The 16,719-nt window shown below is 30.6% G+C and overlaps 9 protein-coding genes across 9 annotated transcripts; 2 read left to right on the forward strand and 7 right to left on the reverse strand.

The window, feature by feature from the left end:
• Positions 1-46: 46 nt before the first annotated feature.
• Positions 47-1,273, reverse strand: carB (G-protein-coupled receptor; the record flags this gene model as incomplete). The annotated part of the gene is made up of 2 exons (XM_020572697.1): positions 47-843; positions 919-1,273. 2 exons carry the CDS (start codon positions 1,271-1,273, stop codon positions 47-49), a joined length of 1,152 nt encoding a protein of 383 aa, XP_020436814.1.
• Positions 1,274-2,491: 1,218 nt separating this feature from the next.
• Positions 2,492-3,727, forward strand: PPL_01694 (uncharacterized protein; the record flags this gene model as incomplete). Its single annotated transcript, XM_020572698.1, has 4 exons — positions 2,492-2,821; positions 2,947-3,061; positions 3,205-3,501; positions 3,582-3,727. The coding sequence occupies 4 exons, from the start codon at positions 2,492-2,494 to the stop codon at positions 3,725-3,727; spliced, it is 888 nt and encodes a 295-aa protein (XP_020436815.1).
• A 165-nt stretch (positions 3,728-3,892) lies between these two features.
• PPL_01695 (SAP DNA-binding domain-containing protein) lies at positions 3,893-5,593 on the reverse strand (the record flags this gene model as incomplete). Its single annotated transcript, XM_020572699.1, has 4 exons — positions 3,893-4,089; positions 4,169-4,609; positions 4,692-5,448; positions 5,585-5,593. The coding sequence occupies 4 exons, from the start codon at positions 5,591-5,593 to the stop codon at positions 3,893-3,895; spliced, it is 1,404 nt and encodes a 467-aa protein (XP_020436816.1).
• A 411-nt stretch (positions 5,594-6,004) lies between these two features.
• med7 (mediator of RNA polymerase II transcription subunit 7) lies at positions 6,005-7,109 on the reverse strand (the record flags this gene model as incomplete). Its single annotated transcript, XM_020572700.1, has 2 exons — positions 6,005-6,350; positions 6,442-7,109. 2 exons carry the CDS (start codon positions 7,107-7,109, stop codon positions 6,005-6,007), a joined length of 1,014 nt encoding a protein of 337 aa, XP_020436817.1.
• A 298-nt stretch (positions 7,110-7,407) lies between these two features.
• Positions 7,408-8,677, forward strand: rabggta (protein geranylgeranyltransferase type II; the record flags this gene model as incomplete). Its single annotated transcript, XM_020572701.1, has 5 exons — positions 7,408-7,521; positions 7,614-7,980; positions 8,034-8,310; positions 8,378-8,463; positions 8,538-8,677. The coding sequence occupies 5 exons, from the start codon at positions 7,408-7,410 to the stop codon at positions 8,675-8,677; spliced, it is 984 nt and encodes a 327-aa protein (XP_020436818.1).
• A 212-nt stretch (positions 8,678-8,889) lies between these two features.
• Positions 8,890-10,157, reverse strand: PPL_01698 (uncharacterized protein; the record flags this gene model as incomplete). Its single annotated transcript, XM_020572702.1, has 4 exons — positions 8,890-9,092; positions 9,124-9,458; positions 9,529-9,644; positions 9,708-10,157. The coding sequence occupies 4 exons, from the start codon at positions 10,155-10,157 to the stop codon at positions 8,890-8,892; spliced, it is 1,104 nt and encodes a 367-aa protein (XP_020436819.1).
• Positions 10,158-10,745: 588 nt separating this feature from the next.
• Positions 10,746-13,468, reverse strand: PPL_01699 (type A von Willebrand factor domain-containing protein; the record flags this gene model as incomplete). The annotated part of the gene is made up of 2 exons (XM_020572703.1): positions 10,746-12,181; positions 12,262-13,468. 2 exons carry the CDS (start codon positions 13,466-13,468, stop codon positions 10,746-10,748), a joined length of 2,643 nt encoding a protein of 880 aa, XP_020436820.1.
• Positions 13,469-13,830: 362 nt separating this feature from the next.
• PPL_01700 (DUF3430 domain-containing protein) lies at positions 13,831-14,540 on the reverse strand (the record flags this gene model as incomplete). Its single annotated transcript, XM_020572704.1, has 2 exons — positions 13,831-14,137; positions 14,224-14,540. 2 exons carry the CDS (start codon positions 14,538-14,540, stop codon positions 13,831-13,833), a joined length of 624 nt encoding a protein of 207 aa, XP_020436821.1.
• A 212-nt stretch (positions 14,541-14,752) lies between these two features.
• Positions 14,753-16,634, reverse strand: PPL_01701 (uncharacterized protein; the record flags this gene model as incomplete). The annotated part of the gene is made up of 2 exons (XM_020572705.1): positions 14,753-16,274; positions 16,594-16,634. The coding sequence occupies 2 exons, from the start codon at positions 16,632-16,634 to the stop codon at positions 14,753-14,755; spliced, it is 1,563 nt and encodes a 520-aa protein (XP_020436822.1).
• Positions 16,635-16,719: the final 85 nt, after the last annotated feature.

The following is a 16,719-nucleotide window of genomic DNA, read 5'->3' on the forward strand; positions in this document are numbered from 1 at the left end:
AAAAAGAAAAACAATAATACTATTATAGATTTGTAATTGTTGCTTCCTAGGCATTGGCATTTCCATCCTCTGGAATATCATCGTCACCAGAAAGAGAAACGGGTGGTGGCAGAGGTGGGGAGGTTCTAAGGTTATCGGCACCTTCCGGTCCGTCAGCGTTGTAGTCGTCGTAGGAGGACGACTCCATTTCTATACCAGAGTTATTCGATAGTTTGGTAATGGTTGGACCACGACTGGAGCTGTACGGCGATGGATTGTTGTTGTTCTTGTTTTTCTCCAAGCGTTTGGCAGTCTCCACACAGAAACCGAATATGGTGAATAATCGGATGAATTTGGAACCAATGAAACGCCACATCAGTGGATTATTGTAGATAAAGGCAACCGATGCGTAGAAACCATGCGAGAGACTGAGATAGGTATGCAGAAGATTACAAGCATATGGGAACAGACCGATTGCATTCAGGATACGATTGATGACGGCGAATATCCAACACACCAAAAACACAATGATATAGTTGACCAGTTTGAATTGATAGGTGATATGCTTGTCTTTGTTGTCAGAGACGCCATTGTGAATCACCTGGTAGGTGTAGTGACAGGTAAGTCCAACAAGAATGGCAGAAACACCGAAAATAATAAAGAACGGTACATAGAACAAAGCAAATCTATATGGAGTGTATTGTTCACCTATCCAACACCAATTTCCAAGGAAATGTACCAAATCCTTTGACAACATTATAATTGTACTGATCAAAGGTAATCCCCAACAAACAAAGAAATAATATCTCTCCAATTTCTCTGGTTCTGGATATCTTCTTACAATCATTAAATAAATACTAATAGCTAATAATTATTAATGTGTGTTAGAATAAAATTTAATTATTTTTAAAAAAAAAAAAAAAATAAAAACTAGCTTACCTAAACAAAGTGTCCATAACCAACAACTTAGACTACCATAGGTAATTACAATGGAATATAAATAACATGGAAAACCACCGTATTGAGCGGAATCTGTAAGTGTTAGGGTCATTGACATTAAATCTTTCAGGAATGATGTCAGACAAAAACAAGAGATGACTCTAGTCACGTGATTTCTCAAAAGTTTCAGTCTCCAAAAACCAATTAATACAATAAAGGTACCGATAATTGATGTGATATCTGCCAACAACAAAACTGAATATAAAAGATCTATTTCTATTTGTGTCATTGGATCTACCAATACTGTTCCTGCTGTGATATTATCAGGATTATATTCTGATGAATCAAAACCCATTTTTGATTATTTTATGTTTTTTTTTTAAATCCACAAAAAATATAATAAATTACTATTTATAAATAAATAATTATAACTATAAATGTTATTTGTTTGTTTTTTTCTATTAAGTTATTAATATTATTTTATTAAAAAAAAAAAAAAACAAAAAGAAACTAATGGAATAAGATTAAATCAATTAATAATTTAATCAATATCCAAACAAGATGATATAATTTACAAAACAAATAAAGTTTTTTATATATATTAAAGTTAAAATGTGTCCAATCTATCTGATATCATTTAAATAACACCAAATATATAAATATATTTAGTGTGTCCATCTTATTTTGTCTTTTTTTTCTCTTCTCCACAATTTATTGGTTGGGATATATACAAATTGATTATGAGAGCAACAATGTTAGTGATTTACCACAAAAAAGACACTCACAAAACACTAATCTAGTAGTATAAAATACAATTTGACTATTTACATCCACCACATTTTATGATGTGATTAAAAGTACTACTAAAAGTGTCAGTAATATATAATTAATTATTGATTCATAAACAAAAGAATTGTTCATATCAATCTTTTAAATTGTATAAGAAAATAATAAAATAAACAACTCACACTTTTTCAAAAACAATATCATGTGATTACTATTGATCAAAAATTCAACAGCTCATATTTTATTATAGTTATAATTATATCGAATCTATTAAATATCTATTCATCTTTATATTTTTTTTCTACCAAACCTTTTCGTTAGCAAACCAATTAAATACAAGTATGGTAAAATCAATAGGATTGTCAGCTATTATAATCATATAACACAAACACCTATATTTTATAATCAATTCGAATATTAATAAAACTTGCAACAATATTCCTTTAATTTTGTATTTTTTTTATTGTTTTTTCCCACTATCCAAATAAGTATAATGATGTAAACACATCATCAATAATTTATATTTTTATTAGTGTGTATAAATTGTACAATTCCCCATTATATTTTTGAACTTATTTAATTTAAATTTAAACAATTATTTGTTCAACTTGTCACCCGTTTCTCCCCTTTTTTTTTGAGCTTAATTTAATTTGATCAAAGTGTTAAAACAACCCCCCAGTTAGTATGGTTTATTAAACAAGATCAAAACTATGTTCAAATAAATTTTATTGGTAATTAAATCATCATAGTTATAATAGTAACAGATAAAGAGACAAAAAACAAAACAATGAATAAAAAAGCTAATCCATATAGAGCAACATTTGATGAGGTTACCAAGTTACAAGAGTATTATCAAGGATACCAAATTTCATTTTGTTTAGGAGTTATAAGCAATCTAAATGTAGCCGCAGCTCTTGGAGATAATCTACAATGTAGACGTTCGGCATTTGATATTGCAAAGGAAGTCGGTGCTAATCCAGATGCTCTAGATCGTATAATGTATACGCTATCTGTGAACGGATTCTTCAAGTTGGTAGGATCAACTGAGCCTGGCCAAAGAGAGTTCCAACATAATGAGCTATCATTAACATTGGTAGATCCATTTGTTCGCGATGAAGTAATTATGGTTGAAAGCAAATGTTTTATCCGTCCTTACGATACTTTGCTAGAAACAATAGTCACTGGAAAATCACAACTTCCCAAAGCACTGAATCCCAAAGATTTTTGGATTACTGTCAAAAGAATCCAGATCAAGAAGTTATCTTTGCCAAAGGAATGGCATCAGTTTCACTTAGACAAACTCCAGTACTTGCAAAACTAATTGATTTCAATCAATTCGATACTATTTGTGATGTAGGTGGAGCTCAAGGAAGGTAAACTAAAAATTATAATTATCCATATTAAATTATTCTAAAATAATATTTATGAATAACATTAATTAATTATCTTTATTTAGAATGTTAAGAGAAATATTAATTTAAAATCCACATGTTAAAAAAGTAATTAATTTCGATCAACCATCGATGTTGGATAGTCTTAGAGGTGATTCTTGTATTCAAGAGTTGCTCGAAAATCCAAAGTATACAGAATGTCCAGGTAACTTTTTTGTTAGTGTTCCTCAAGCAGACTGTTATGTTTTCAAATGTATATTTCACAATTGGGATGACTATAACTGTAGATTGATTCTTGAAACTGTTGCTAAATCGATTCCACCACATGGAAAAGTTTATATCATGGAGTACATTGTTGGAGAAGGTTTAGAAGGTGACCAAAAATATGTTTCATTATTAGATATTCGTAAGTAATAAATTTATCTAAAATTTACAATAACAATAATTTTAATTAAATATTAATATTTCTTTATTAAACTACATTAGATATGTTACAATTATGTGATGCCAAAGAGAGAACTAAAAAACAATTTGAACAATTGGTTGAGAAAACATCATTTAAAATCAACAAAATTACAATGTGTAACCAATTACATTGTCAGAATGTTATAGAATTGGTTTTAAGAAATTAATGTTGTTTCAAATACAACAATGAATGAAACAAAGTAATAAAGAAAGACAGAGTTATAGCTCTTACTTACTTTGTTCATTTTATTCTAATTAATTATAGTTTACATAATTACAATTTTTTTTATTTGAACAACTTATTCATCTTCTGATCAGAATTTGTTGTTTAGTTAACTTTTTGCTTTCTTTATTTTTCTTCCGGTTGCAGGGGTATCTTTCTTTCTTTTTTCAGCAGCAGATGTCTCAACTTCACTCTCTTCAGTTGCTATTTCACCTTCCAATGTCTTTAATATTCTCGAAACCAATAAATTCTTTCTTTCACTATACTTTAATTTCTTTGATTTCAACCAATTTCTTAAATCTTTTACTATATATAATTTTAAGTAAAATGAAATGAGTAAAGATTGTGATCGATATCTAATTATATGAATATGAGAATAACTTACCAAACATTCTTTCTAATGTATCTTTGGTAACACCTTCTTTGATATCTTTGATGGTTGGTCTTTTCTCTGGTGGCGTGTCAATATCTTTATCTTCTTCATCTGTTTGTTCACCTGCTTCAATGACACGTTTGAAATCGATTTGAGTGGTAGGAATAGTAGGTGAAGACCAATAATCGTCGTCATCTCCAGAGTCATCTTCATTTCTAATATTGTATTCTTCTTTCTGATCAGTAGTAGTATTTGCTGTAGGAGTAGCAGTTATATTAGTTGTTGTCGCTTTAGACTTGTTTCCAACTCTAACAGCACTACTGCCACCATTATCCTCTCTTTCAGATGATGAAGATTTAGGTGTTAATGTACCATCTTGTATTGCCAAATCTCTGTTGAATATTCTAAATGTCAGTTTTGTAATAACATCTTTTATTCTATTTGGATATTCTCCTGTTGTTGATTATAATCATATTAATATTAGTACTATACTTATTATTATTATTATTATTATTTTAAAGCAGTTAATAATTACCTTTAATTTCCAAAGTTTTATAAAGATTTTCAAGAGTTGACTTTGATTGAAGATAAAACAAATTCTCTAAACCAGACAATGTAATCTCATCTATCAACAAAGTAACTATGTTTCTAAAGTTACTGTTATCAATGACTGCGTCATCAGCATTTGGTTTACTATTATTACTATATTGATGAAAACTTGATTTGGTTGTATGTGTTGTAATAACAGCTGTATTATCTAATATCTGAATATTTGGTGTAGATGTAACTAATATATTACTTTTTGTTGTATTATTATTATTATTAATATTGTTGTTGTTGTTGCTATTGTTATTGTTATTGATATTCTTATCAATAATACCTAAACATTGACAGAATCTCTTTAATATATGTGTTGTAAGATTATGGAATATGTTGGAGAGTGAATCGGATTTGAATGTCGATTCCAATTGTTGCTGAGCGAGTTCGATGTTGTCAGAGTTTGATGCGGTCAGTGACAGCAGTGAACAACACTCATAGAGAACATCTTCAGAGAGTCGTCTGATGAAACATTCAATACCCAATTCTCTAACATGATCCAATAGAGTTGAAATCGCTTGATCCATAGTAATACTATTTGATTGTTGTTCGTCAATCGAACCAGCTGACACCATACACTCTAGAATCAACTCTAAACCCAAGTCACTCTTGATCGAATTAAATAATTTATATTCAATCTTATATCCATAATCTTCACTATTATTATTATTATTATTAATATTAAAATCAATCATCTTTTATTTATTTTTGATCTAATTTTAAAAACAAAAGAAAAGATAGATATTGATTGAATGAATTATGAATAATAGTTTTCTGGGTAAAAAAAAAGCAATTTAACACAAATTTTATTAGAAATTAAAACAAACACACATCGATCATATTTTTATCATTTGGGAAACCAAATTGAAGATGCGCTATTACATTATCATCACCATGATTAAATCTTATATTAAAGTTAATAGTAATACAATACAGACACCGACGCTTCCAAAGTAGTAGAAAGGATAAAGTAGGAGAGGAATCAGTACAGAAACTCGAATGGTAACAGTCGTCAAAGTTTAGAGAAGAGCGAGGCTGTAAAGACGATTATAAAACCTTCAGTTAAGAGTGCTTCTTCAAAAAGAATCAGCGAGATCAATAGCTACTGAACTCCACAAAACAGAGAAGAAATCTGTATCTGAAACAATTAAATCAATTTAATGAAATAAGAAGCATTTAATTGTTACATTGTTAATAAATCAAATAAATGAAAAAGTATTATATTATATTAAATGTAATTACAAAAGACTTTTAATTCTTTGATATCAATGATAGTTTTTGAAGATAATCATTAATCCATTGATCATTATTATTATTATTATTACTTGTTGTTGTTGTTGTTGTTGTTGAAGTAGAGCTACTTATGATTGTGGCATTGGTTGTAGTTGTTGTCGTTGTTGTTGTGGTAGTAGTTATAGGTGATGTTTGTGCTAATAAAGGTGTTGTAGATGGTGATTGTATAATTGATTGTTCTGTTGTAGATCCTATATACTGTATTTCCTGTAGTTGTTTTACATGTTGTTTAAGTTTTGCTATCTCTTCGGTATTAACTGTTTGTAATGTCTTTTTTAATATTTCTTTACATGAATTTATTGTACTAAAATAAAATAATAGATAGATTGATAAATCACATTAATATATATGTAAATAGAATGAATTATAATAATAATATTATCATTATAACATACTTATTTATCTTTGTAATTGATTCTCTCTTTTGTTTAATTTGTTCTGTCATGATTGATATAAGAGTTTCTCTGGCTTGGTGTGGACGATAGCTGTTCAGTAGATGATGAAAATTGACAAAGAGCAACGAGATATCATCTACTTTGGTTTTATATTCCGAGGGATTCTCTACGAGTGTCTCCAGTAGTTGTAGGTAGTTGAATACGATCGAACGGTTCAATCGCTTCAGTTCTTTGATCGGATCGATATCGCCGTTTGGATAGAGTTGTTCGACACCCATCTCTGTCAGTGAAGGCAGTACATCGGTAGTTGAGTAGTGTTGACCAAACATCTGAAAGGTACTACCTTTCTTTGGTGGTAGTGGTGGTAATAATGGTTGTAATTGTATACTACTACTACTAGTTGTAGTTGTGGTAGTAGTAGTTGTAGGTGATGTTGTTGTAGCTTGTGCAGAGTTCAATTGTGGTGAGACTGATAAGGATGATGGTGATCTGGTTGGTGGTGCAGGTACACTAAATTTGGCATCGTCATTCTTTGCATTTTGTGCAGCAACGCTTGGATGCGGAGGTGTAGAAGACGTCGAAGATGGTGCTTGATAATTTAAATATAATTTATAAAAAGGAGGTGGTGGTGGAAATGCAGAGATTGTTATATTCTCATTTTGTGCCATTATTATTATTATGATTGTTGTTTGTCAGTTGATTCTCTCTTTTATGTTTCTCTCTAATTTACTTTAATTAATTTTTGAGAATAAGTAAACAAAATAAAAAATCAATTCAATGAATAATTTTAAATGATTAATATGTATCTCCAGAACTTTCACATGATCATCATCAGTCTAAATCAAAAAAAAAAAAAACTATTTAAATTTAAAAAACAAAAAATATTAATAATAATATTAATCAATCACATTATAACTCTATTATCTATTTGATTTATAATTATATATTTATATAAATAGATAAACAATGCACGGTGTTCTTAAAGTAAAAACAAGTGAAGAGAAAGCAAGGGAATTAAAAGCAAAAGAGAAAATAAAGATTGATGAATATAGAAGTTTAGTAAATGCATATACTGAACATGTATGTAAAATTATTAATTATATATATGATTATTATTATTATTTGTTTTTATTAATAATCAATAAATTAATCAATGAATCAATCAATTTTAGAGAAAATTAAATGAATTTAATGATAATAGTTTATTGGTAACTAAAAAGGTGTTAGAGATAAACCCAGAGTACTATACTGTATGGAACTTCCGTAGAGATACAATCAATCACTTTGCAACTGTTAAAGACAATGAAACAATGCAAACACTTTATACTTCAGAGATGAAGTTCATCGAAGAATGTATCCAAAGATACACAAAGAGCTACTGGGTATGGTATCATAGAAAGTGGATCTCACAAAGAATCGATAAATGTGATTGGGATCGTGAATTAAAGTTGTGTTCAAAACTATTAGATTTAGATTTAAGAAATTGTAAGTTGTACATTTTAAATTCAAAAGAAAGTCAAAGACAATCGATTGCAAAGGGTAAACTAATTACATTTATTATTATTGTTGTTATTATTACAATTTATTTATAGTCCATTGTTGGGGATATCGTAGATTTGTTGGTGAGAGATCGAATATCGCTTTGAAAAAGGAATTTGATTATACAACGGTGAAGATCGAACAAAACTTTTCAAACTACTCTGCTTGGCATCAAAGATCGGCTCTCTTGCCAAAGATGTATACAGAGCCAACAGAACTATTCGATTGTTTGGTACAGGAGTTTGAATTGGTAAGAAACGCTGCATTCACTGAACCAAAGGATCAAAGTACTTGGATCTATCATAAATGGTTAGTCGGTACTATAAAGACGTATGTATATTAATATCAATGATCTACAAATATATATTAACTAACACCTCCATTTAAATGTTATTAGTATTCCAAATTGTAACTATAAAGAGGTATTAGAAGGTGAAATTGTTGCTATCAATGAATTGTTAGAGATTGAACCAGATTGTAAATGTAATTATTTAATATTTATAATATAATATAGTTTAGTTTAGTTCAAATAATTAATTAATATTATATTTAAATAGGGCCAATCTATACATTATTGACATTAAAGATGGAATTAGGAAATAGTACCAAAGAAGAATTACAATCATTATTGAACAATTTGAAGTCAATCGATTCTGATCATATTAAATACTATGAATCATTAGAAACTCAAATATAATCAACAAACTCACTAAAGTTAATTAAATTATAATAATGATAATAATATTTATTATATTAAAATTTAAAAGTTTTATATTTTATTTATTTATTTTTTAAAAAAAGAGAATGAATAAGAGATATATATTTATAATATATATAGATAGATAGAAATATAGATAGGATATCCAGAGAGAAAGATACAAAAACAAAAGAACACTATATTATAATATTCTATTTTGTGATTACAATTTTGCACATTGGCATTTCAACTGAATTTGGAATGTGTTCGATCTCTTTAATTTGAAGACCTGCTTTCTCTACGACCTCTCTCCATCTCTTGTTGGATCTTTCAACACCACCAGTGACCAACATAACATCTAATAGGGATAAATAATCAAATATTAGATAATTAAAGAATAAGAATATTTTTACTTCTAAAAAAACAAAAATAATACTGATACCTACGTAAGTAGAAATGTGACATTGCAGATTTTTGATTCTTAAGTTCTTCATCGTAGAGCTCATAGACAAAGATACATCCATTTGATTTAAGTTTCTCACCAATCTTCTTGAGGATTTTGATGACAACATCGTCTTTAAACATATGAAAAACATGCTTGAGCATATAACAATCAGTCTCTGGAAGTTCATCGGTGATTGCATTACCAGCCATAGTTTTGTATCTCTTGTCAACATTGGTCGATGTTACCTCATTGGTATTTCCATCACCAGAATTCTTAATATCAAAATTGATACCATATTTCAAATGAGGATTCTGTCTCAAGACTTCTTGTAATAAACTAAATAAATTAAAATTAAAAAAAAATTAAAAACAAGTATTAAATTAATAAGAAATAGTTTTAAACTTACAATCCGTGTCCACCACCAATATCAGTGATTGTTTCAAAGTTCTTAAAATTTGATTTCTCAACAATAATTGGGCCAAGTCTTCTTGTGAATGTTGTCATTGATCTATTGAATATTTCCTAATTTTCAAAAAGTTAATATTAATATATTTTATTTATATTTCTATAGTTTATTCATTTTACATTTTCTTCTGAATTATTATTTAAATATTCCCAAATACTATTGAAACCCAATGTTTTTTTGTTGTCACTATTTCCATTTTTTAAAGTTGACAACAATGATTCCCAAGATCTAAAACTGTAAATACTTCCTTTCATCATGACAATATCACGATACTCTTGCTCTCTAAGTGCAATCGAAAGTGGAGTATGTCTGAAAACACCTTCACTATAAATTGAACCATGTGGCCAATCAGACTCCTCCAACTCATGGAAAATCTCCAATCCAGTTGCATTCTTCAAGAGATAAAGTAAGACTTCTTGGTCAACTGATAATTCCTTGGCCAAATCAACGTAGGATTTTGAAGTTCCAAGATCAATGTGATTGGCAATATCCAACTTACAAATTATCATAAGAATTTGAGTATCAGCATATCCACTAGAAAGATTAAATAATATTTTAAATGGATCCATTTTAAATAAAGATAATGAATTGATAGAAAATTGATATTAAAAAAATAAAAGTTTAATAAATATATTGGATAAAGATTTAATATTTTATTTATGTTTTTGATATTTTTAAACATTGAAACTGGGATCTATTTATATTGCTCTATTAATAAGATTCCTTACTTATCTTAAACTACAATCTTCATGTTATCATTTCTGATGTCATTAGTTTGTAAATATTTACAATAGAAACATTCATGTTGTCATTTCGTATAATTAAATTTTTCCAATCATCAAATTTTGGTTTGGAACCACCAAAAAAAAAATGATATTTTAATTCCTTGATATGAAGTAACAAAAAAAATAATAAATACGTGTAATTATTTAGGGTTAAAAATATTAATTTTACTTGCTTTCCAAAATTGGCTAAATTTTTTTTTGTTTTTATCCAATCAGCTATAATCATGATGATTGGTGGGTAAAAAAAATAATTAGTAGCTGTTAGATTGGAAATAAAAGATATTTTTTTATTCTTTTTTTTTTTTTTTTTTGTATTAAAATACAAATGACGATAGAGTTGATGATATGAAACCAATACAACTAATTTTATAATTAAATGGATGAAGTTGCCAATGCCAAGAAAGTATCATATTTGTCACCAAGATTTGATGCATTGAGTTGTGACTTTACCCATTTCGATGCTTTAGCAACAATCTGTTGCCATTGTGTCTTTTCAGCGGCAAACGATTTGTTAAAGGTTGCAATGACACACAAGGTAACCCAACAGTCATCGGATAATGAACTCAAGGTATCTGGCTTGGATGGCAGCTTAAAGGTAACAGTATTCCAACTACCATTTGCTTTTTGTGAACGAATCAAATCCATCATTAGGTCACCGCTGCTAGATGATTTCTTACCTGGTGCTGATGAATAAGATGGTTGGGTTGAGGGTGCTGATTGAACTGGAGATGGTGCTGAAAGATATGAGACTTGTACTGGTGCTGGTGCTTGAACTGGTGGTGGTGGTGATGCTTCCTTTGATTTGGTCTTGGTGAATGATGAGAAGAAAGAAGCTGGTGATGCCGATTTCTTTACCGATTTCTCTGGTGCACACTCTCTGAGTTCGAGAGAGTCCAACACTTCACTTTGTCTACAGATGGATTCATTCAAATCCATTGAGAGACATTTCATGTCTTCTAGTTTCTCTTGAATGCAGTCCAATGCTTCTTCTTGCTCACATTCAAGAGCACAATCATCAAGATCATAATCGATGGTTTGTGTTGGCATCGATGAATAATAGTTCATAGCTGAAGTTGTAGTTGGTGAACTATAGTTCAAAGCTGATGTTGGTGCACTATGGGTGAAGCTATTGTAATTGTATTGTGGTGATGGAACTGGTGGTGCGTCGACAACCTCTACAACTTGCATGGTTTCTTCGGTTGGTTTATCGGCTTCAGCAACGACAACAAACGAGGTGTGGTTGGAAATCAATTGGTATTTCTTTCCCAACTTTACAATGGCATCCTTGTTGGCATCCTTCTTTTTCTTTTCATCCTCTTCGAGATCCCTGATGATCATATTGGCAGTAAGGGTATGGATGGCATTGGATTCCGATTGGGCATGTTTGAAATCGACTGGGATTTCATAACGGATCGATTGACCGGTTGGACCGTCGGCAGTAATGACAATAGTCTTAGTAGTCAAATTCTCTGGAACACTCTCCAAGAGACCGTAGAGGAACAATCTCTCGTGATTAAAGATTGGTCTAACTGATTTTGGTGCTTGGACAACTGGAAGACCATCCCAGTTCACTTGAATGTTGGCAATGATTGGTTCCATAGCGATACTCATCAACTTCATAACTTGAGTCTCCATCATTGAGTTGTCATCGATAAACTCAAAGTAACCTCTACATGCCTTTGATAAACCTTCAACCAACAACTTATCAACACCAGATCCAATACCAAGAGTAAAGATTCTAGTAGTTCCAGCTTCTTTTGCAACATAATCAACTAATTCATCTCTTTGTGATACTTCACCATCAGTCACTAAATTAAAAAATAAAAAAAAATAATTTGTTAATATCTTTAAGATAAATAAATTACTATTATTATTATTTTTTACTTACAAATAAAAACTTGTCTTGGATATTGTGAATCAACTGGTTGACTAATGATTGCTTGGATTGGTGGTAACAATTCGGTTCCACCCAAATCGGCATCGATACTCTTAATGAATACACTTGCTTGTTCAAGGGTTTGGTCGTTATATAATTTTGATTCGGTGAATTGTGATTTGAATGATGATCCAAAGAGCCAGATGTTGAATTTAGACTTCTCGGTCAATGATCTCATGAGGATTTCGAGACAACGTTTGGCTTTTTCAATGGTACTACCAGACATCGATCCAGAACAATCGATCAAAAAGATAAACTCTGAACATTGATCTACTTCGTCGGCAGCAACCTCAAGAGTTGGATAAAAGTTGATTCCCAAAGCATAGGTATTGTCTTTGGATTTCTCAACGAAATAGGCTGGACGCTCCGAAGAATCTGGACGGATCACTGCGATAATATTGTTTGGTACACCGTTGGTTTCCGATAGCTTGATGGTGGCTTTCTTTCCATCAACTTGGATATCAGCTTTGTAGTGGTCCAACTCTATCTTTTGGATTGGAACCGAGAGAGAAACCTGAAGATTAAGATTCAAATTGAAACTGTATTTTGGGAACATATAACGGTGGAGACCAAAGTGAAGATTCTCGAGATGGGTACCAATCTCAGAGACGATGGTAATGGAGATGGTGACTTCTTTGGTTGGTGGCAAATTACCAATCATGGTGGTGAATGTTCCATTCGACTTTTTCTCGACCAAGAATGCCTGGTTTCCACTGGCGACGGCATCGTTGTATTTATTGGCGGCGGCTTCCTTCTCTTTGATTTTGGCCGACAAGACTTTGTCGTCGTAGGTCACAACAAACTTGCTGACGGCGGCACCCGGTGCAAGTGGCATTTGGTATCTGGCTTCCACTGGATTGGGGGAGCTATTCTTGTATTTCTGGGTGTAGACAGAGGTCACTGTCGAATCGGTGACGACAGCATCCACTTGGAAATCGGTGAGTGAAAAAGTAGAGCTATAACCCGACTTTGGTGCGAGACCAACAAACGATGGAATCATCGAGGTTTCCAAACGCTCGAAAAACAACGAGTAACTTGGTGCCATATTTCTATTCAATGTTTCTTGAATCGATTGTTCAATATTTTCCTTTTCATCAATAATAGGAGTAGTTGTTGAAGTGGTATTTTTTGAACTGAAAACTGATTTAATAAATTGCATGTTTTTAAAAAGTTTTATTATATATATATATTTATAGAATTACAAAAAAAAAAAAATGTATTATATGATTTTATATTATTAATGATTAATGATATGTCGATGACTGAATAAATCAACAACAACCAACTGCCTTTTTATAAACAATTTAAAACCTTTCAAAAAATCTTTAGAAAAAAAAAAAAAGTCAAATCTAAAAAAAAATTTTCAACGAAATTTTACACTTTAACAAAAAAAACAAAAGTTTTTGGTGGGTTGGAGAAAAAAAAAAGATCATGATTAAATTACCACTTTTGGGGTGGGCGATCTAATGATTAAAATTTGACAATTTATTAGCTATCTTTTTGACGAACTACTTTATCAATCTAACAGGTGATTGCAAAATTATTTAAATTATTTGATCCAGCTTCACAACTTTCATACATTGTAGTAGAGATACAATTACCCATAGTACAAACATTTTCGAATGGCATACCTTGATCACAATAGAATTGGAATGTTTGCAATGTGTTTTTGTATACGGTATTATTTGTATAATAGAAATACATAAGATAATCACCTTGACAATAATTGTCACTCTTGGCATAAACGGTTTCACGATAGCCATATGATGGAATGTAACCTGGATTTACAACTACCGATGGAACTGCATAATCATTTACGTTGTAATACCTGTAAATAATAATAATAATATTAAAAATGAGTATCTAAATCGATTTTATGATTCACTAAAAACAATAACAACAATATACACTTACCAACCATAATCAGCCCATGTTACATGATAACAACCACCAATACCAAATGTACGTTGACTGGCAGGTTGACCAGTTCCACATGTTTCGTTCTCCCATTGATAAAAAGTAGCAGTCTTGTTATCAGCATCATATTTAATAAGGTAGTAGTTTCCTTTGAACTCTACACATTCCCCAACGATCCAACTATATCCAGTGCCGGATGACGCACCAGAACATCCAGCACCAGCACTAAATGGTTCGAAATTAATATATGTTTGACCGAGACATGATACAACCAAAATTGAAAATATTAAAAAACAACAATAATTAAACATCATTTTTTTATTTTATCTACAAATAATTTTTTTAAAAAATAATAATAATAAAATAATATAAAAGTGTAGTTAAAGATTTAGACAAAATAATAAAATAAAAAAAGAGTATAATCGAATATGATGTCACATTCACAGTCAGAAAAATAATTATTTAAATCAAAAAAAAATCTTAACGATTTTTAAATTAAAATATCTTTTTTTTTGTTTTTTGTTTTTTATTCTTGATTACAAAGACAAAGATTATTTCTTTCAAGATATTCTATTATTTCAATTGATTTGGTTTGTTTGATTGCGTTCTGTGTACATTTTTCGGTTCTATTTATATTTAAGAATTTAACAATATAGAAATGATTGTTAGTCGCTGCAGCATCCATCGTCAGAGCACTCCAATAAGGTTCTGTTCTATTATAATGTAGATATTCAACCATATCCAGGTGTCCAGCTTTACATGTATCGGTAAATATATTGTCTTTCAATGGCAAATGACTGTAGTGTTCCTCCAGGAATTTGAATATCTCAAGTTGACCATTGATTGCCGCGTTGTATAGCGCCATCGTTGTACAACCCTCTCCTCTGTTTTTATAGAGCCAAACGACGGTTTCTAAATCGAATGCCACTGCATTATCCATTAGTTCGGTAGTACAACCTTCACTTCTATGAACATGAAGCCATTGTATCATTTCTAGTTGGTTGGAACGACTATATACACAACCAGGATTGTTTGGTTTATAAATATTATTCATTGCTTTGATCGAACATCCCTCACTTCTATTTCTATTCAACCATTCCACTACACGGAGATGACATTGATTGGCAGCGAAATCCATAGCATTGGTAGAGGCATACTTCTCTGTGGTGACACAATCCAAATTCTCATGGCACCAAATAACGATATCCAGATGTCCATTGTAAGCAGCTAAATCTAACGCGTTTTTATATTTCACAATGAAATAATCACGGAAATTGAATAGCCATTTAATACAGTCAAAGTGTCCATTGATTGCCAGTGAACCTACATCAATCTCCATAGTCGGTTTACCATTGCTATTCATTAGCAATACATTTGGTTGATTCTTTAACAACCATTCAACAACATGGAGATGGCCATTATTCAAAGCAAATTGAATAATCTTGTTTTGTTTATCGTCTGAACGATTTGCCAACAACCATTGTATCATATCTAAATTACCTGAATAACAAGCCATCTGTATTGGTGAATCGTATCGATATGGCGAGGGCACTCGTTTCGAAAGCCACTTTACCATATCGAAATTCTCAGGTCTGCTGGTTGCCACTGAGAGTGCCTGGCTATAGAACTCTGGATTGATAGGCAGTGCAAGTTGCTCGATGAACAACATCACATTAAAGTCTCCATAGTACGCAGTTTGCAATAGCATATCCTTGGTGGTAACAAACTTTTCCAAATCTAGCTGAAGCACCTCTACAAAGTAGAGAAGTATATCGATACGACTAAATCGAATAGCAGCAATGATAGCACCAGAAAGTTGACTTGTCAAGTCCAATTGAAACTTTAATGGATTGTCAACAACACCAACACCAACAGCACTGTTTCTTTGAAGAAATTCCTTTATCTTTTCAAAATATCCATATTGAACCAACAACGGTAAACTATTGATTAGATTACAATATTTATATCTTTCGGTTCTTAGTTGTATATGTATTCTTTTTATCGTTTTAAATATTTCATTTCTAACAACATAATTCTTAAAAATAACTCTTTTAAATAAATTGATATTCATTAAACTAATAATTATTTCATTAATTAAAGATTAACAAAAAATGTAAATACATTTCTGTTTATGTTTATAAATCAAACATGAAGAATGCAAAGATATTTAAAGAAATTTCGACAATCACATATGATTTTTGGTAAAGAATTAAAAAAAAAATTGAAAAAAAATCGTAACATAACAATAAATAACACCATACACATGATTAAACAATTTGACTGTGGTGTGTTATATAAATATTTTACTTTTAATATTACAATGTGAACAGGTAATCCAAATACTTACTTCTACTGTAATACAATTACACCATTGCTAAGGGATGGATGTTAATACAATGTACGATCATCTCTGTTGTAAAGTATTCAAACAATACAGTTAATATTAATCAAATGTATGTGCTTATTGTAATCAATATAGTCAGTACAATGAAC

This window comes from Heterostelium album (genome assembly GCF_000004825.1).
Source record: "Heterostelium album PN500 unplaced genomic scaffold PPL_scaffold2, whole genome shotgun sequence".
In the NCBI taxonomy this organism is placed as follows: Eukaryota; Evosea; class Eumycetozoa; order Acytosteliales; family Acytosteliaceae; genus Heterostelium; species Heterostelium album.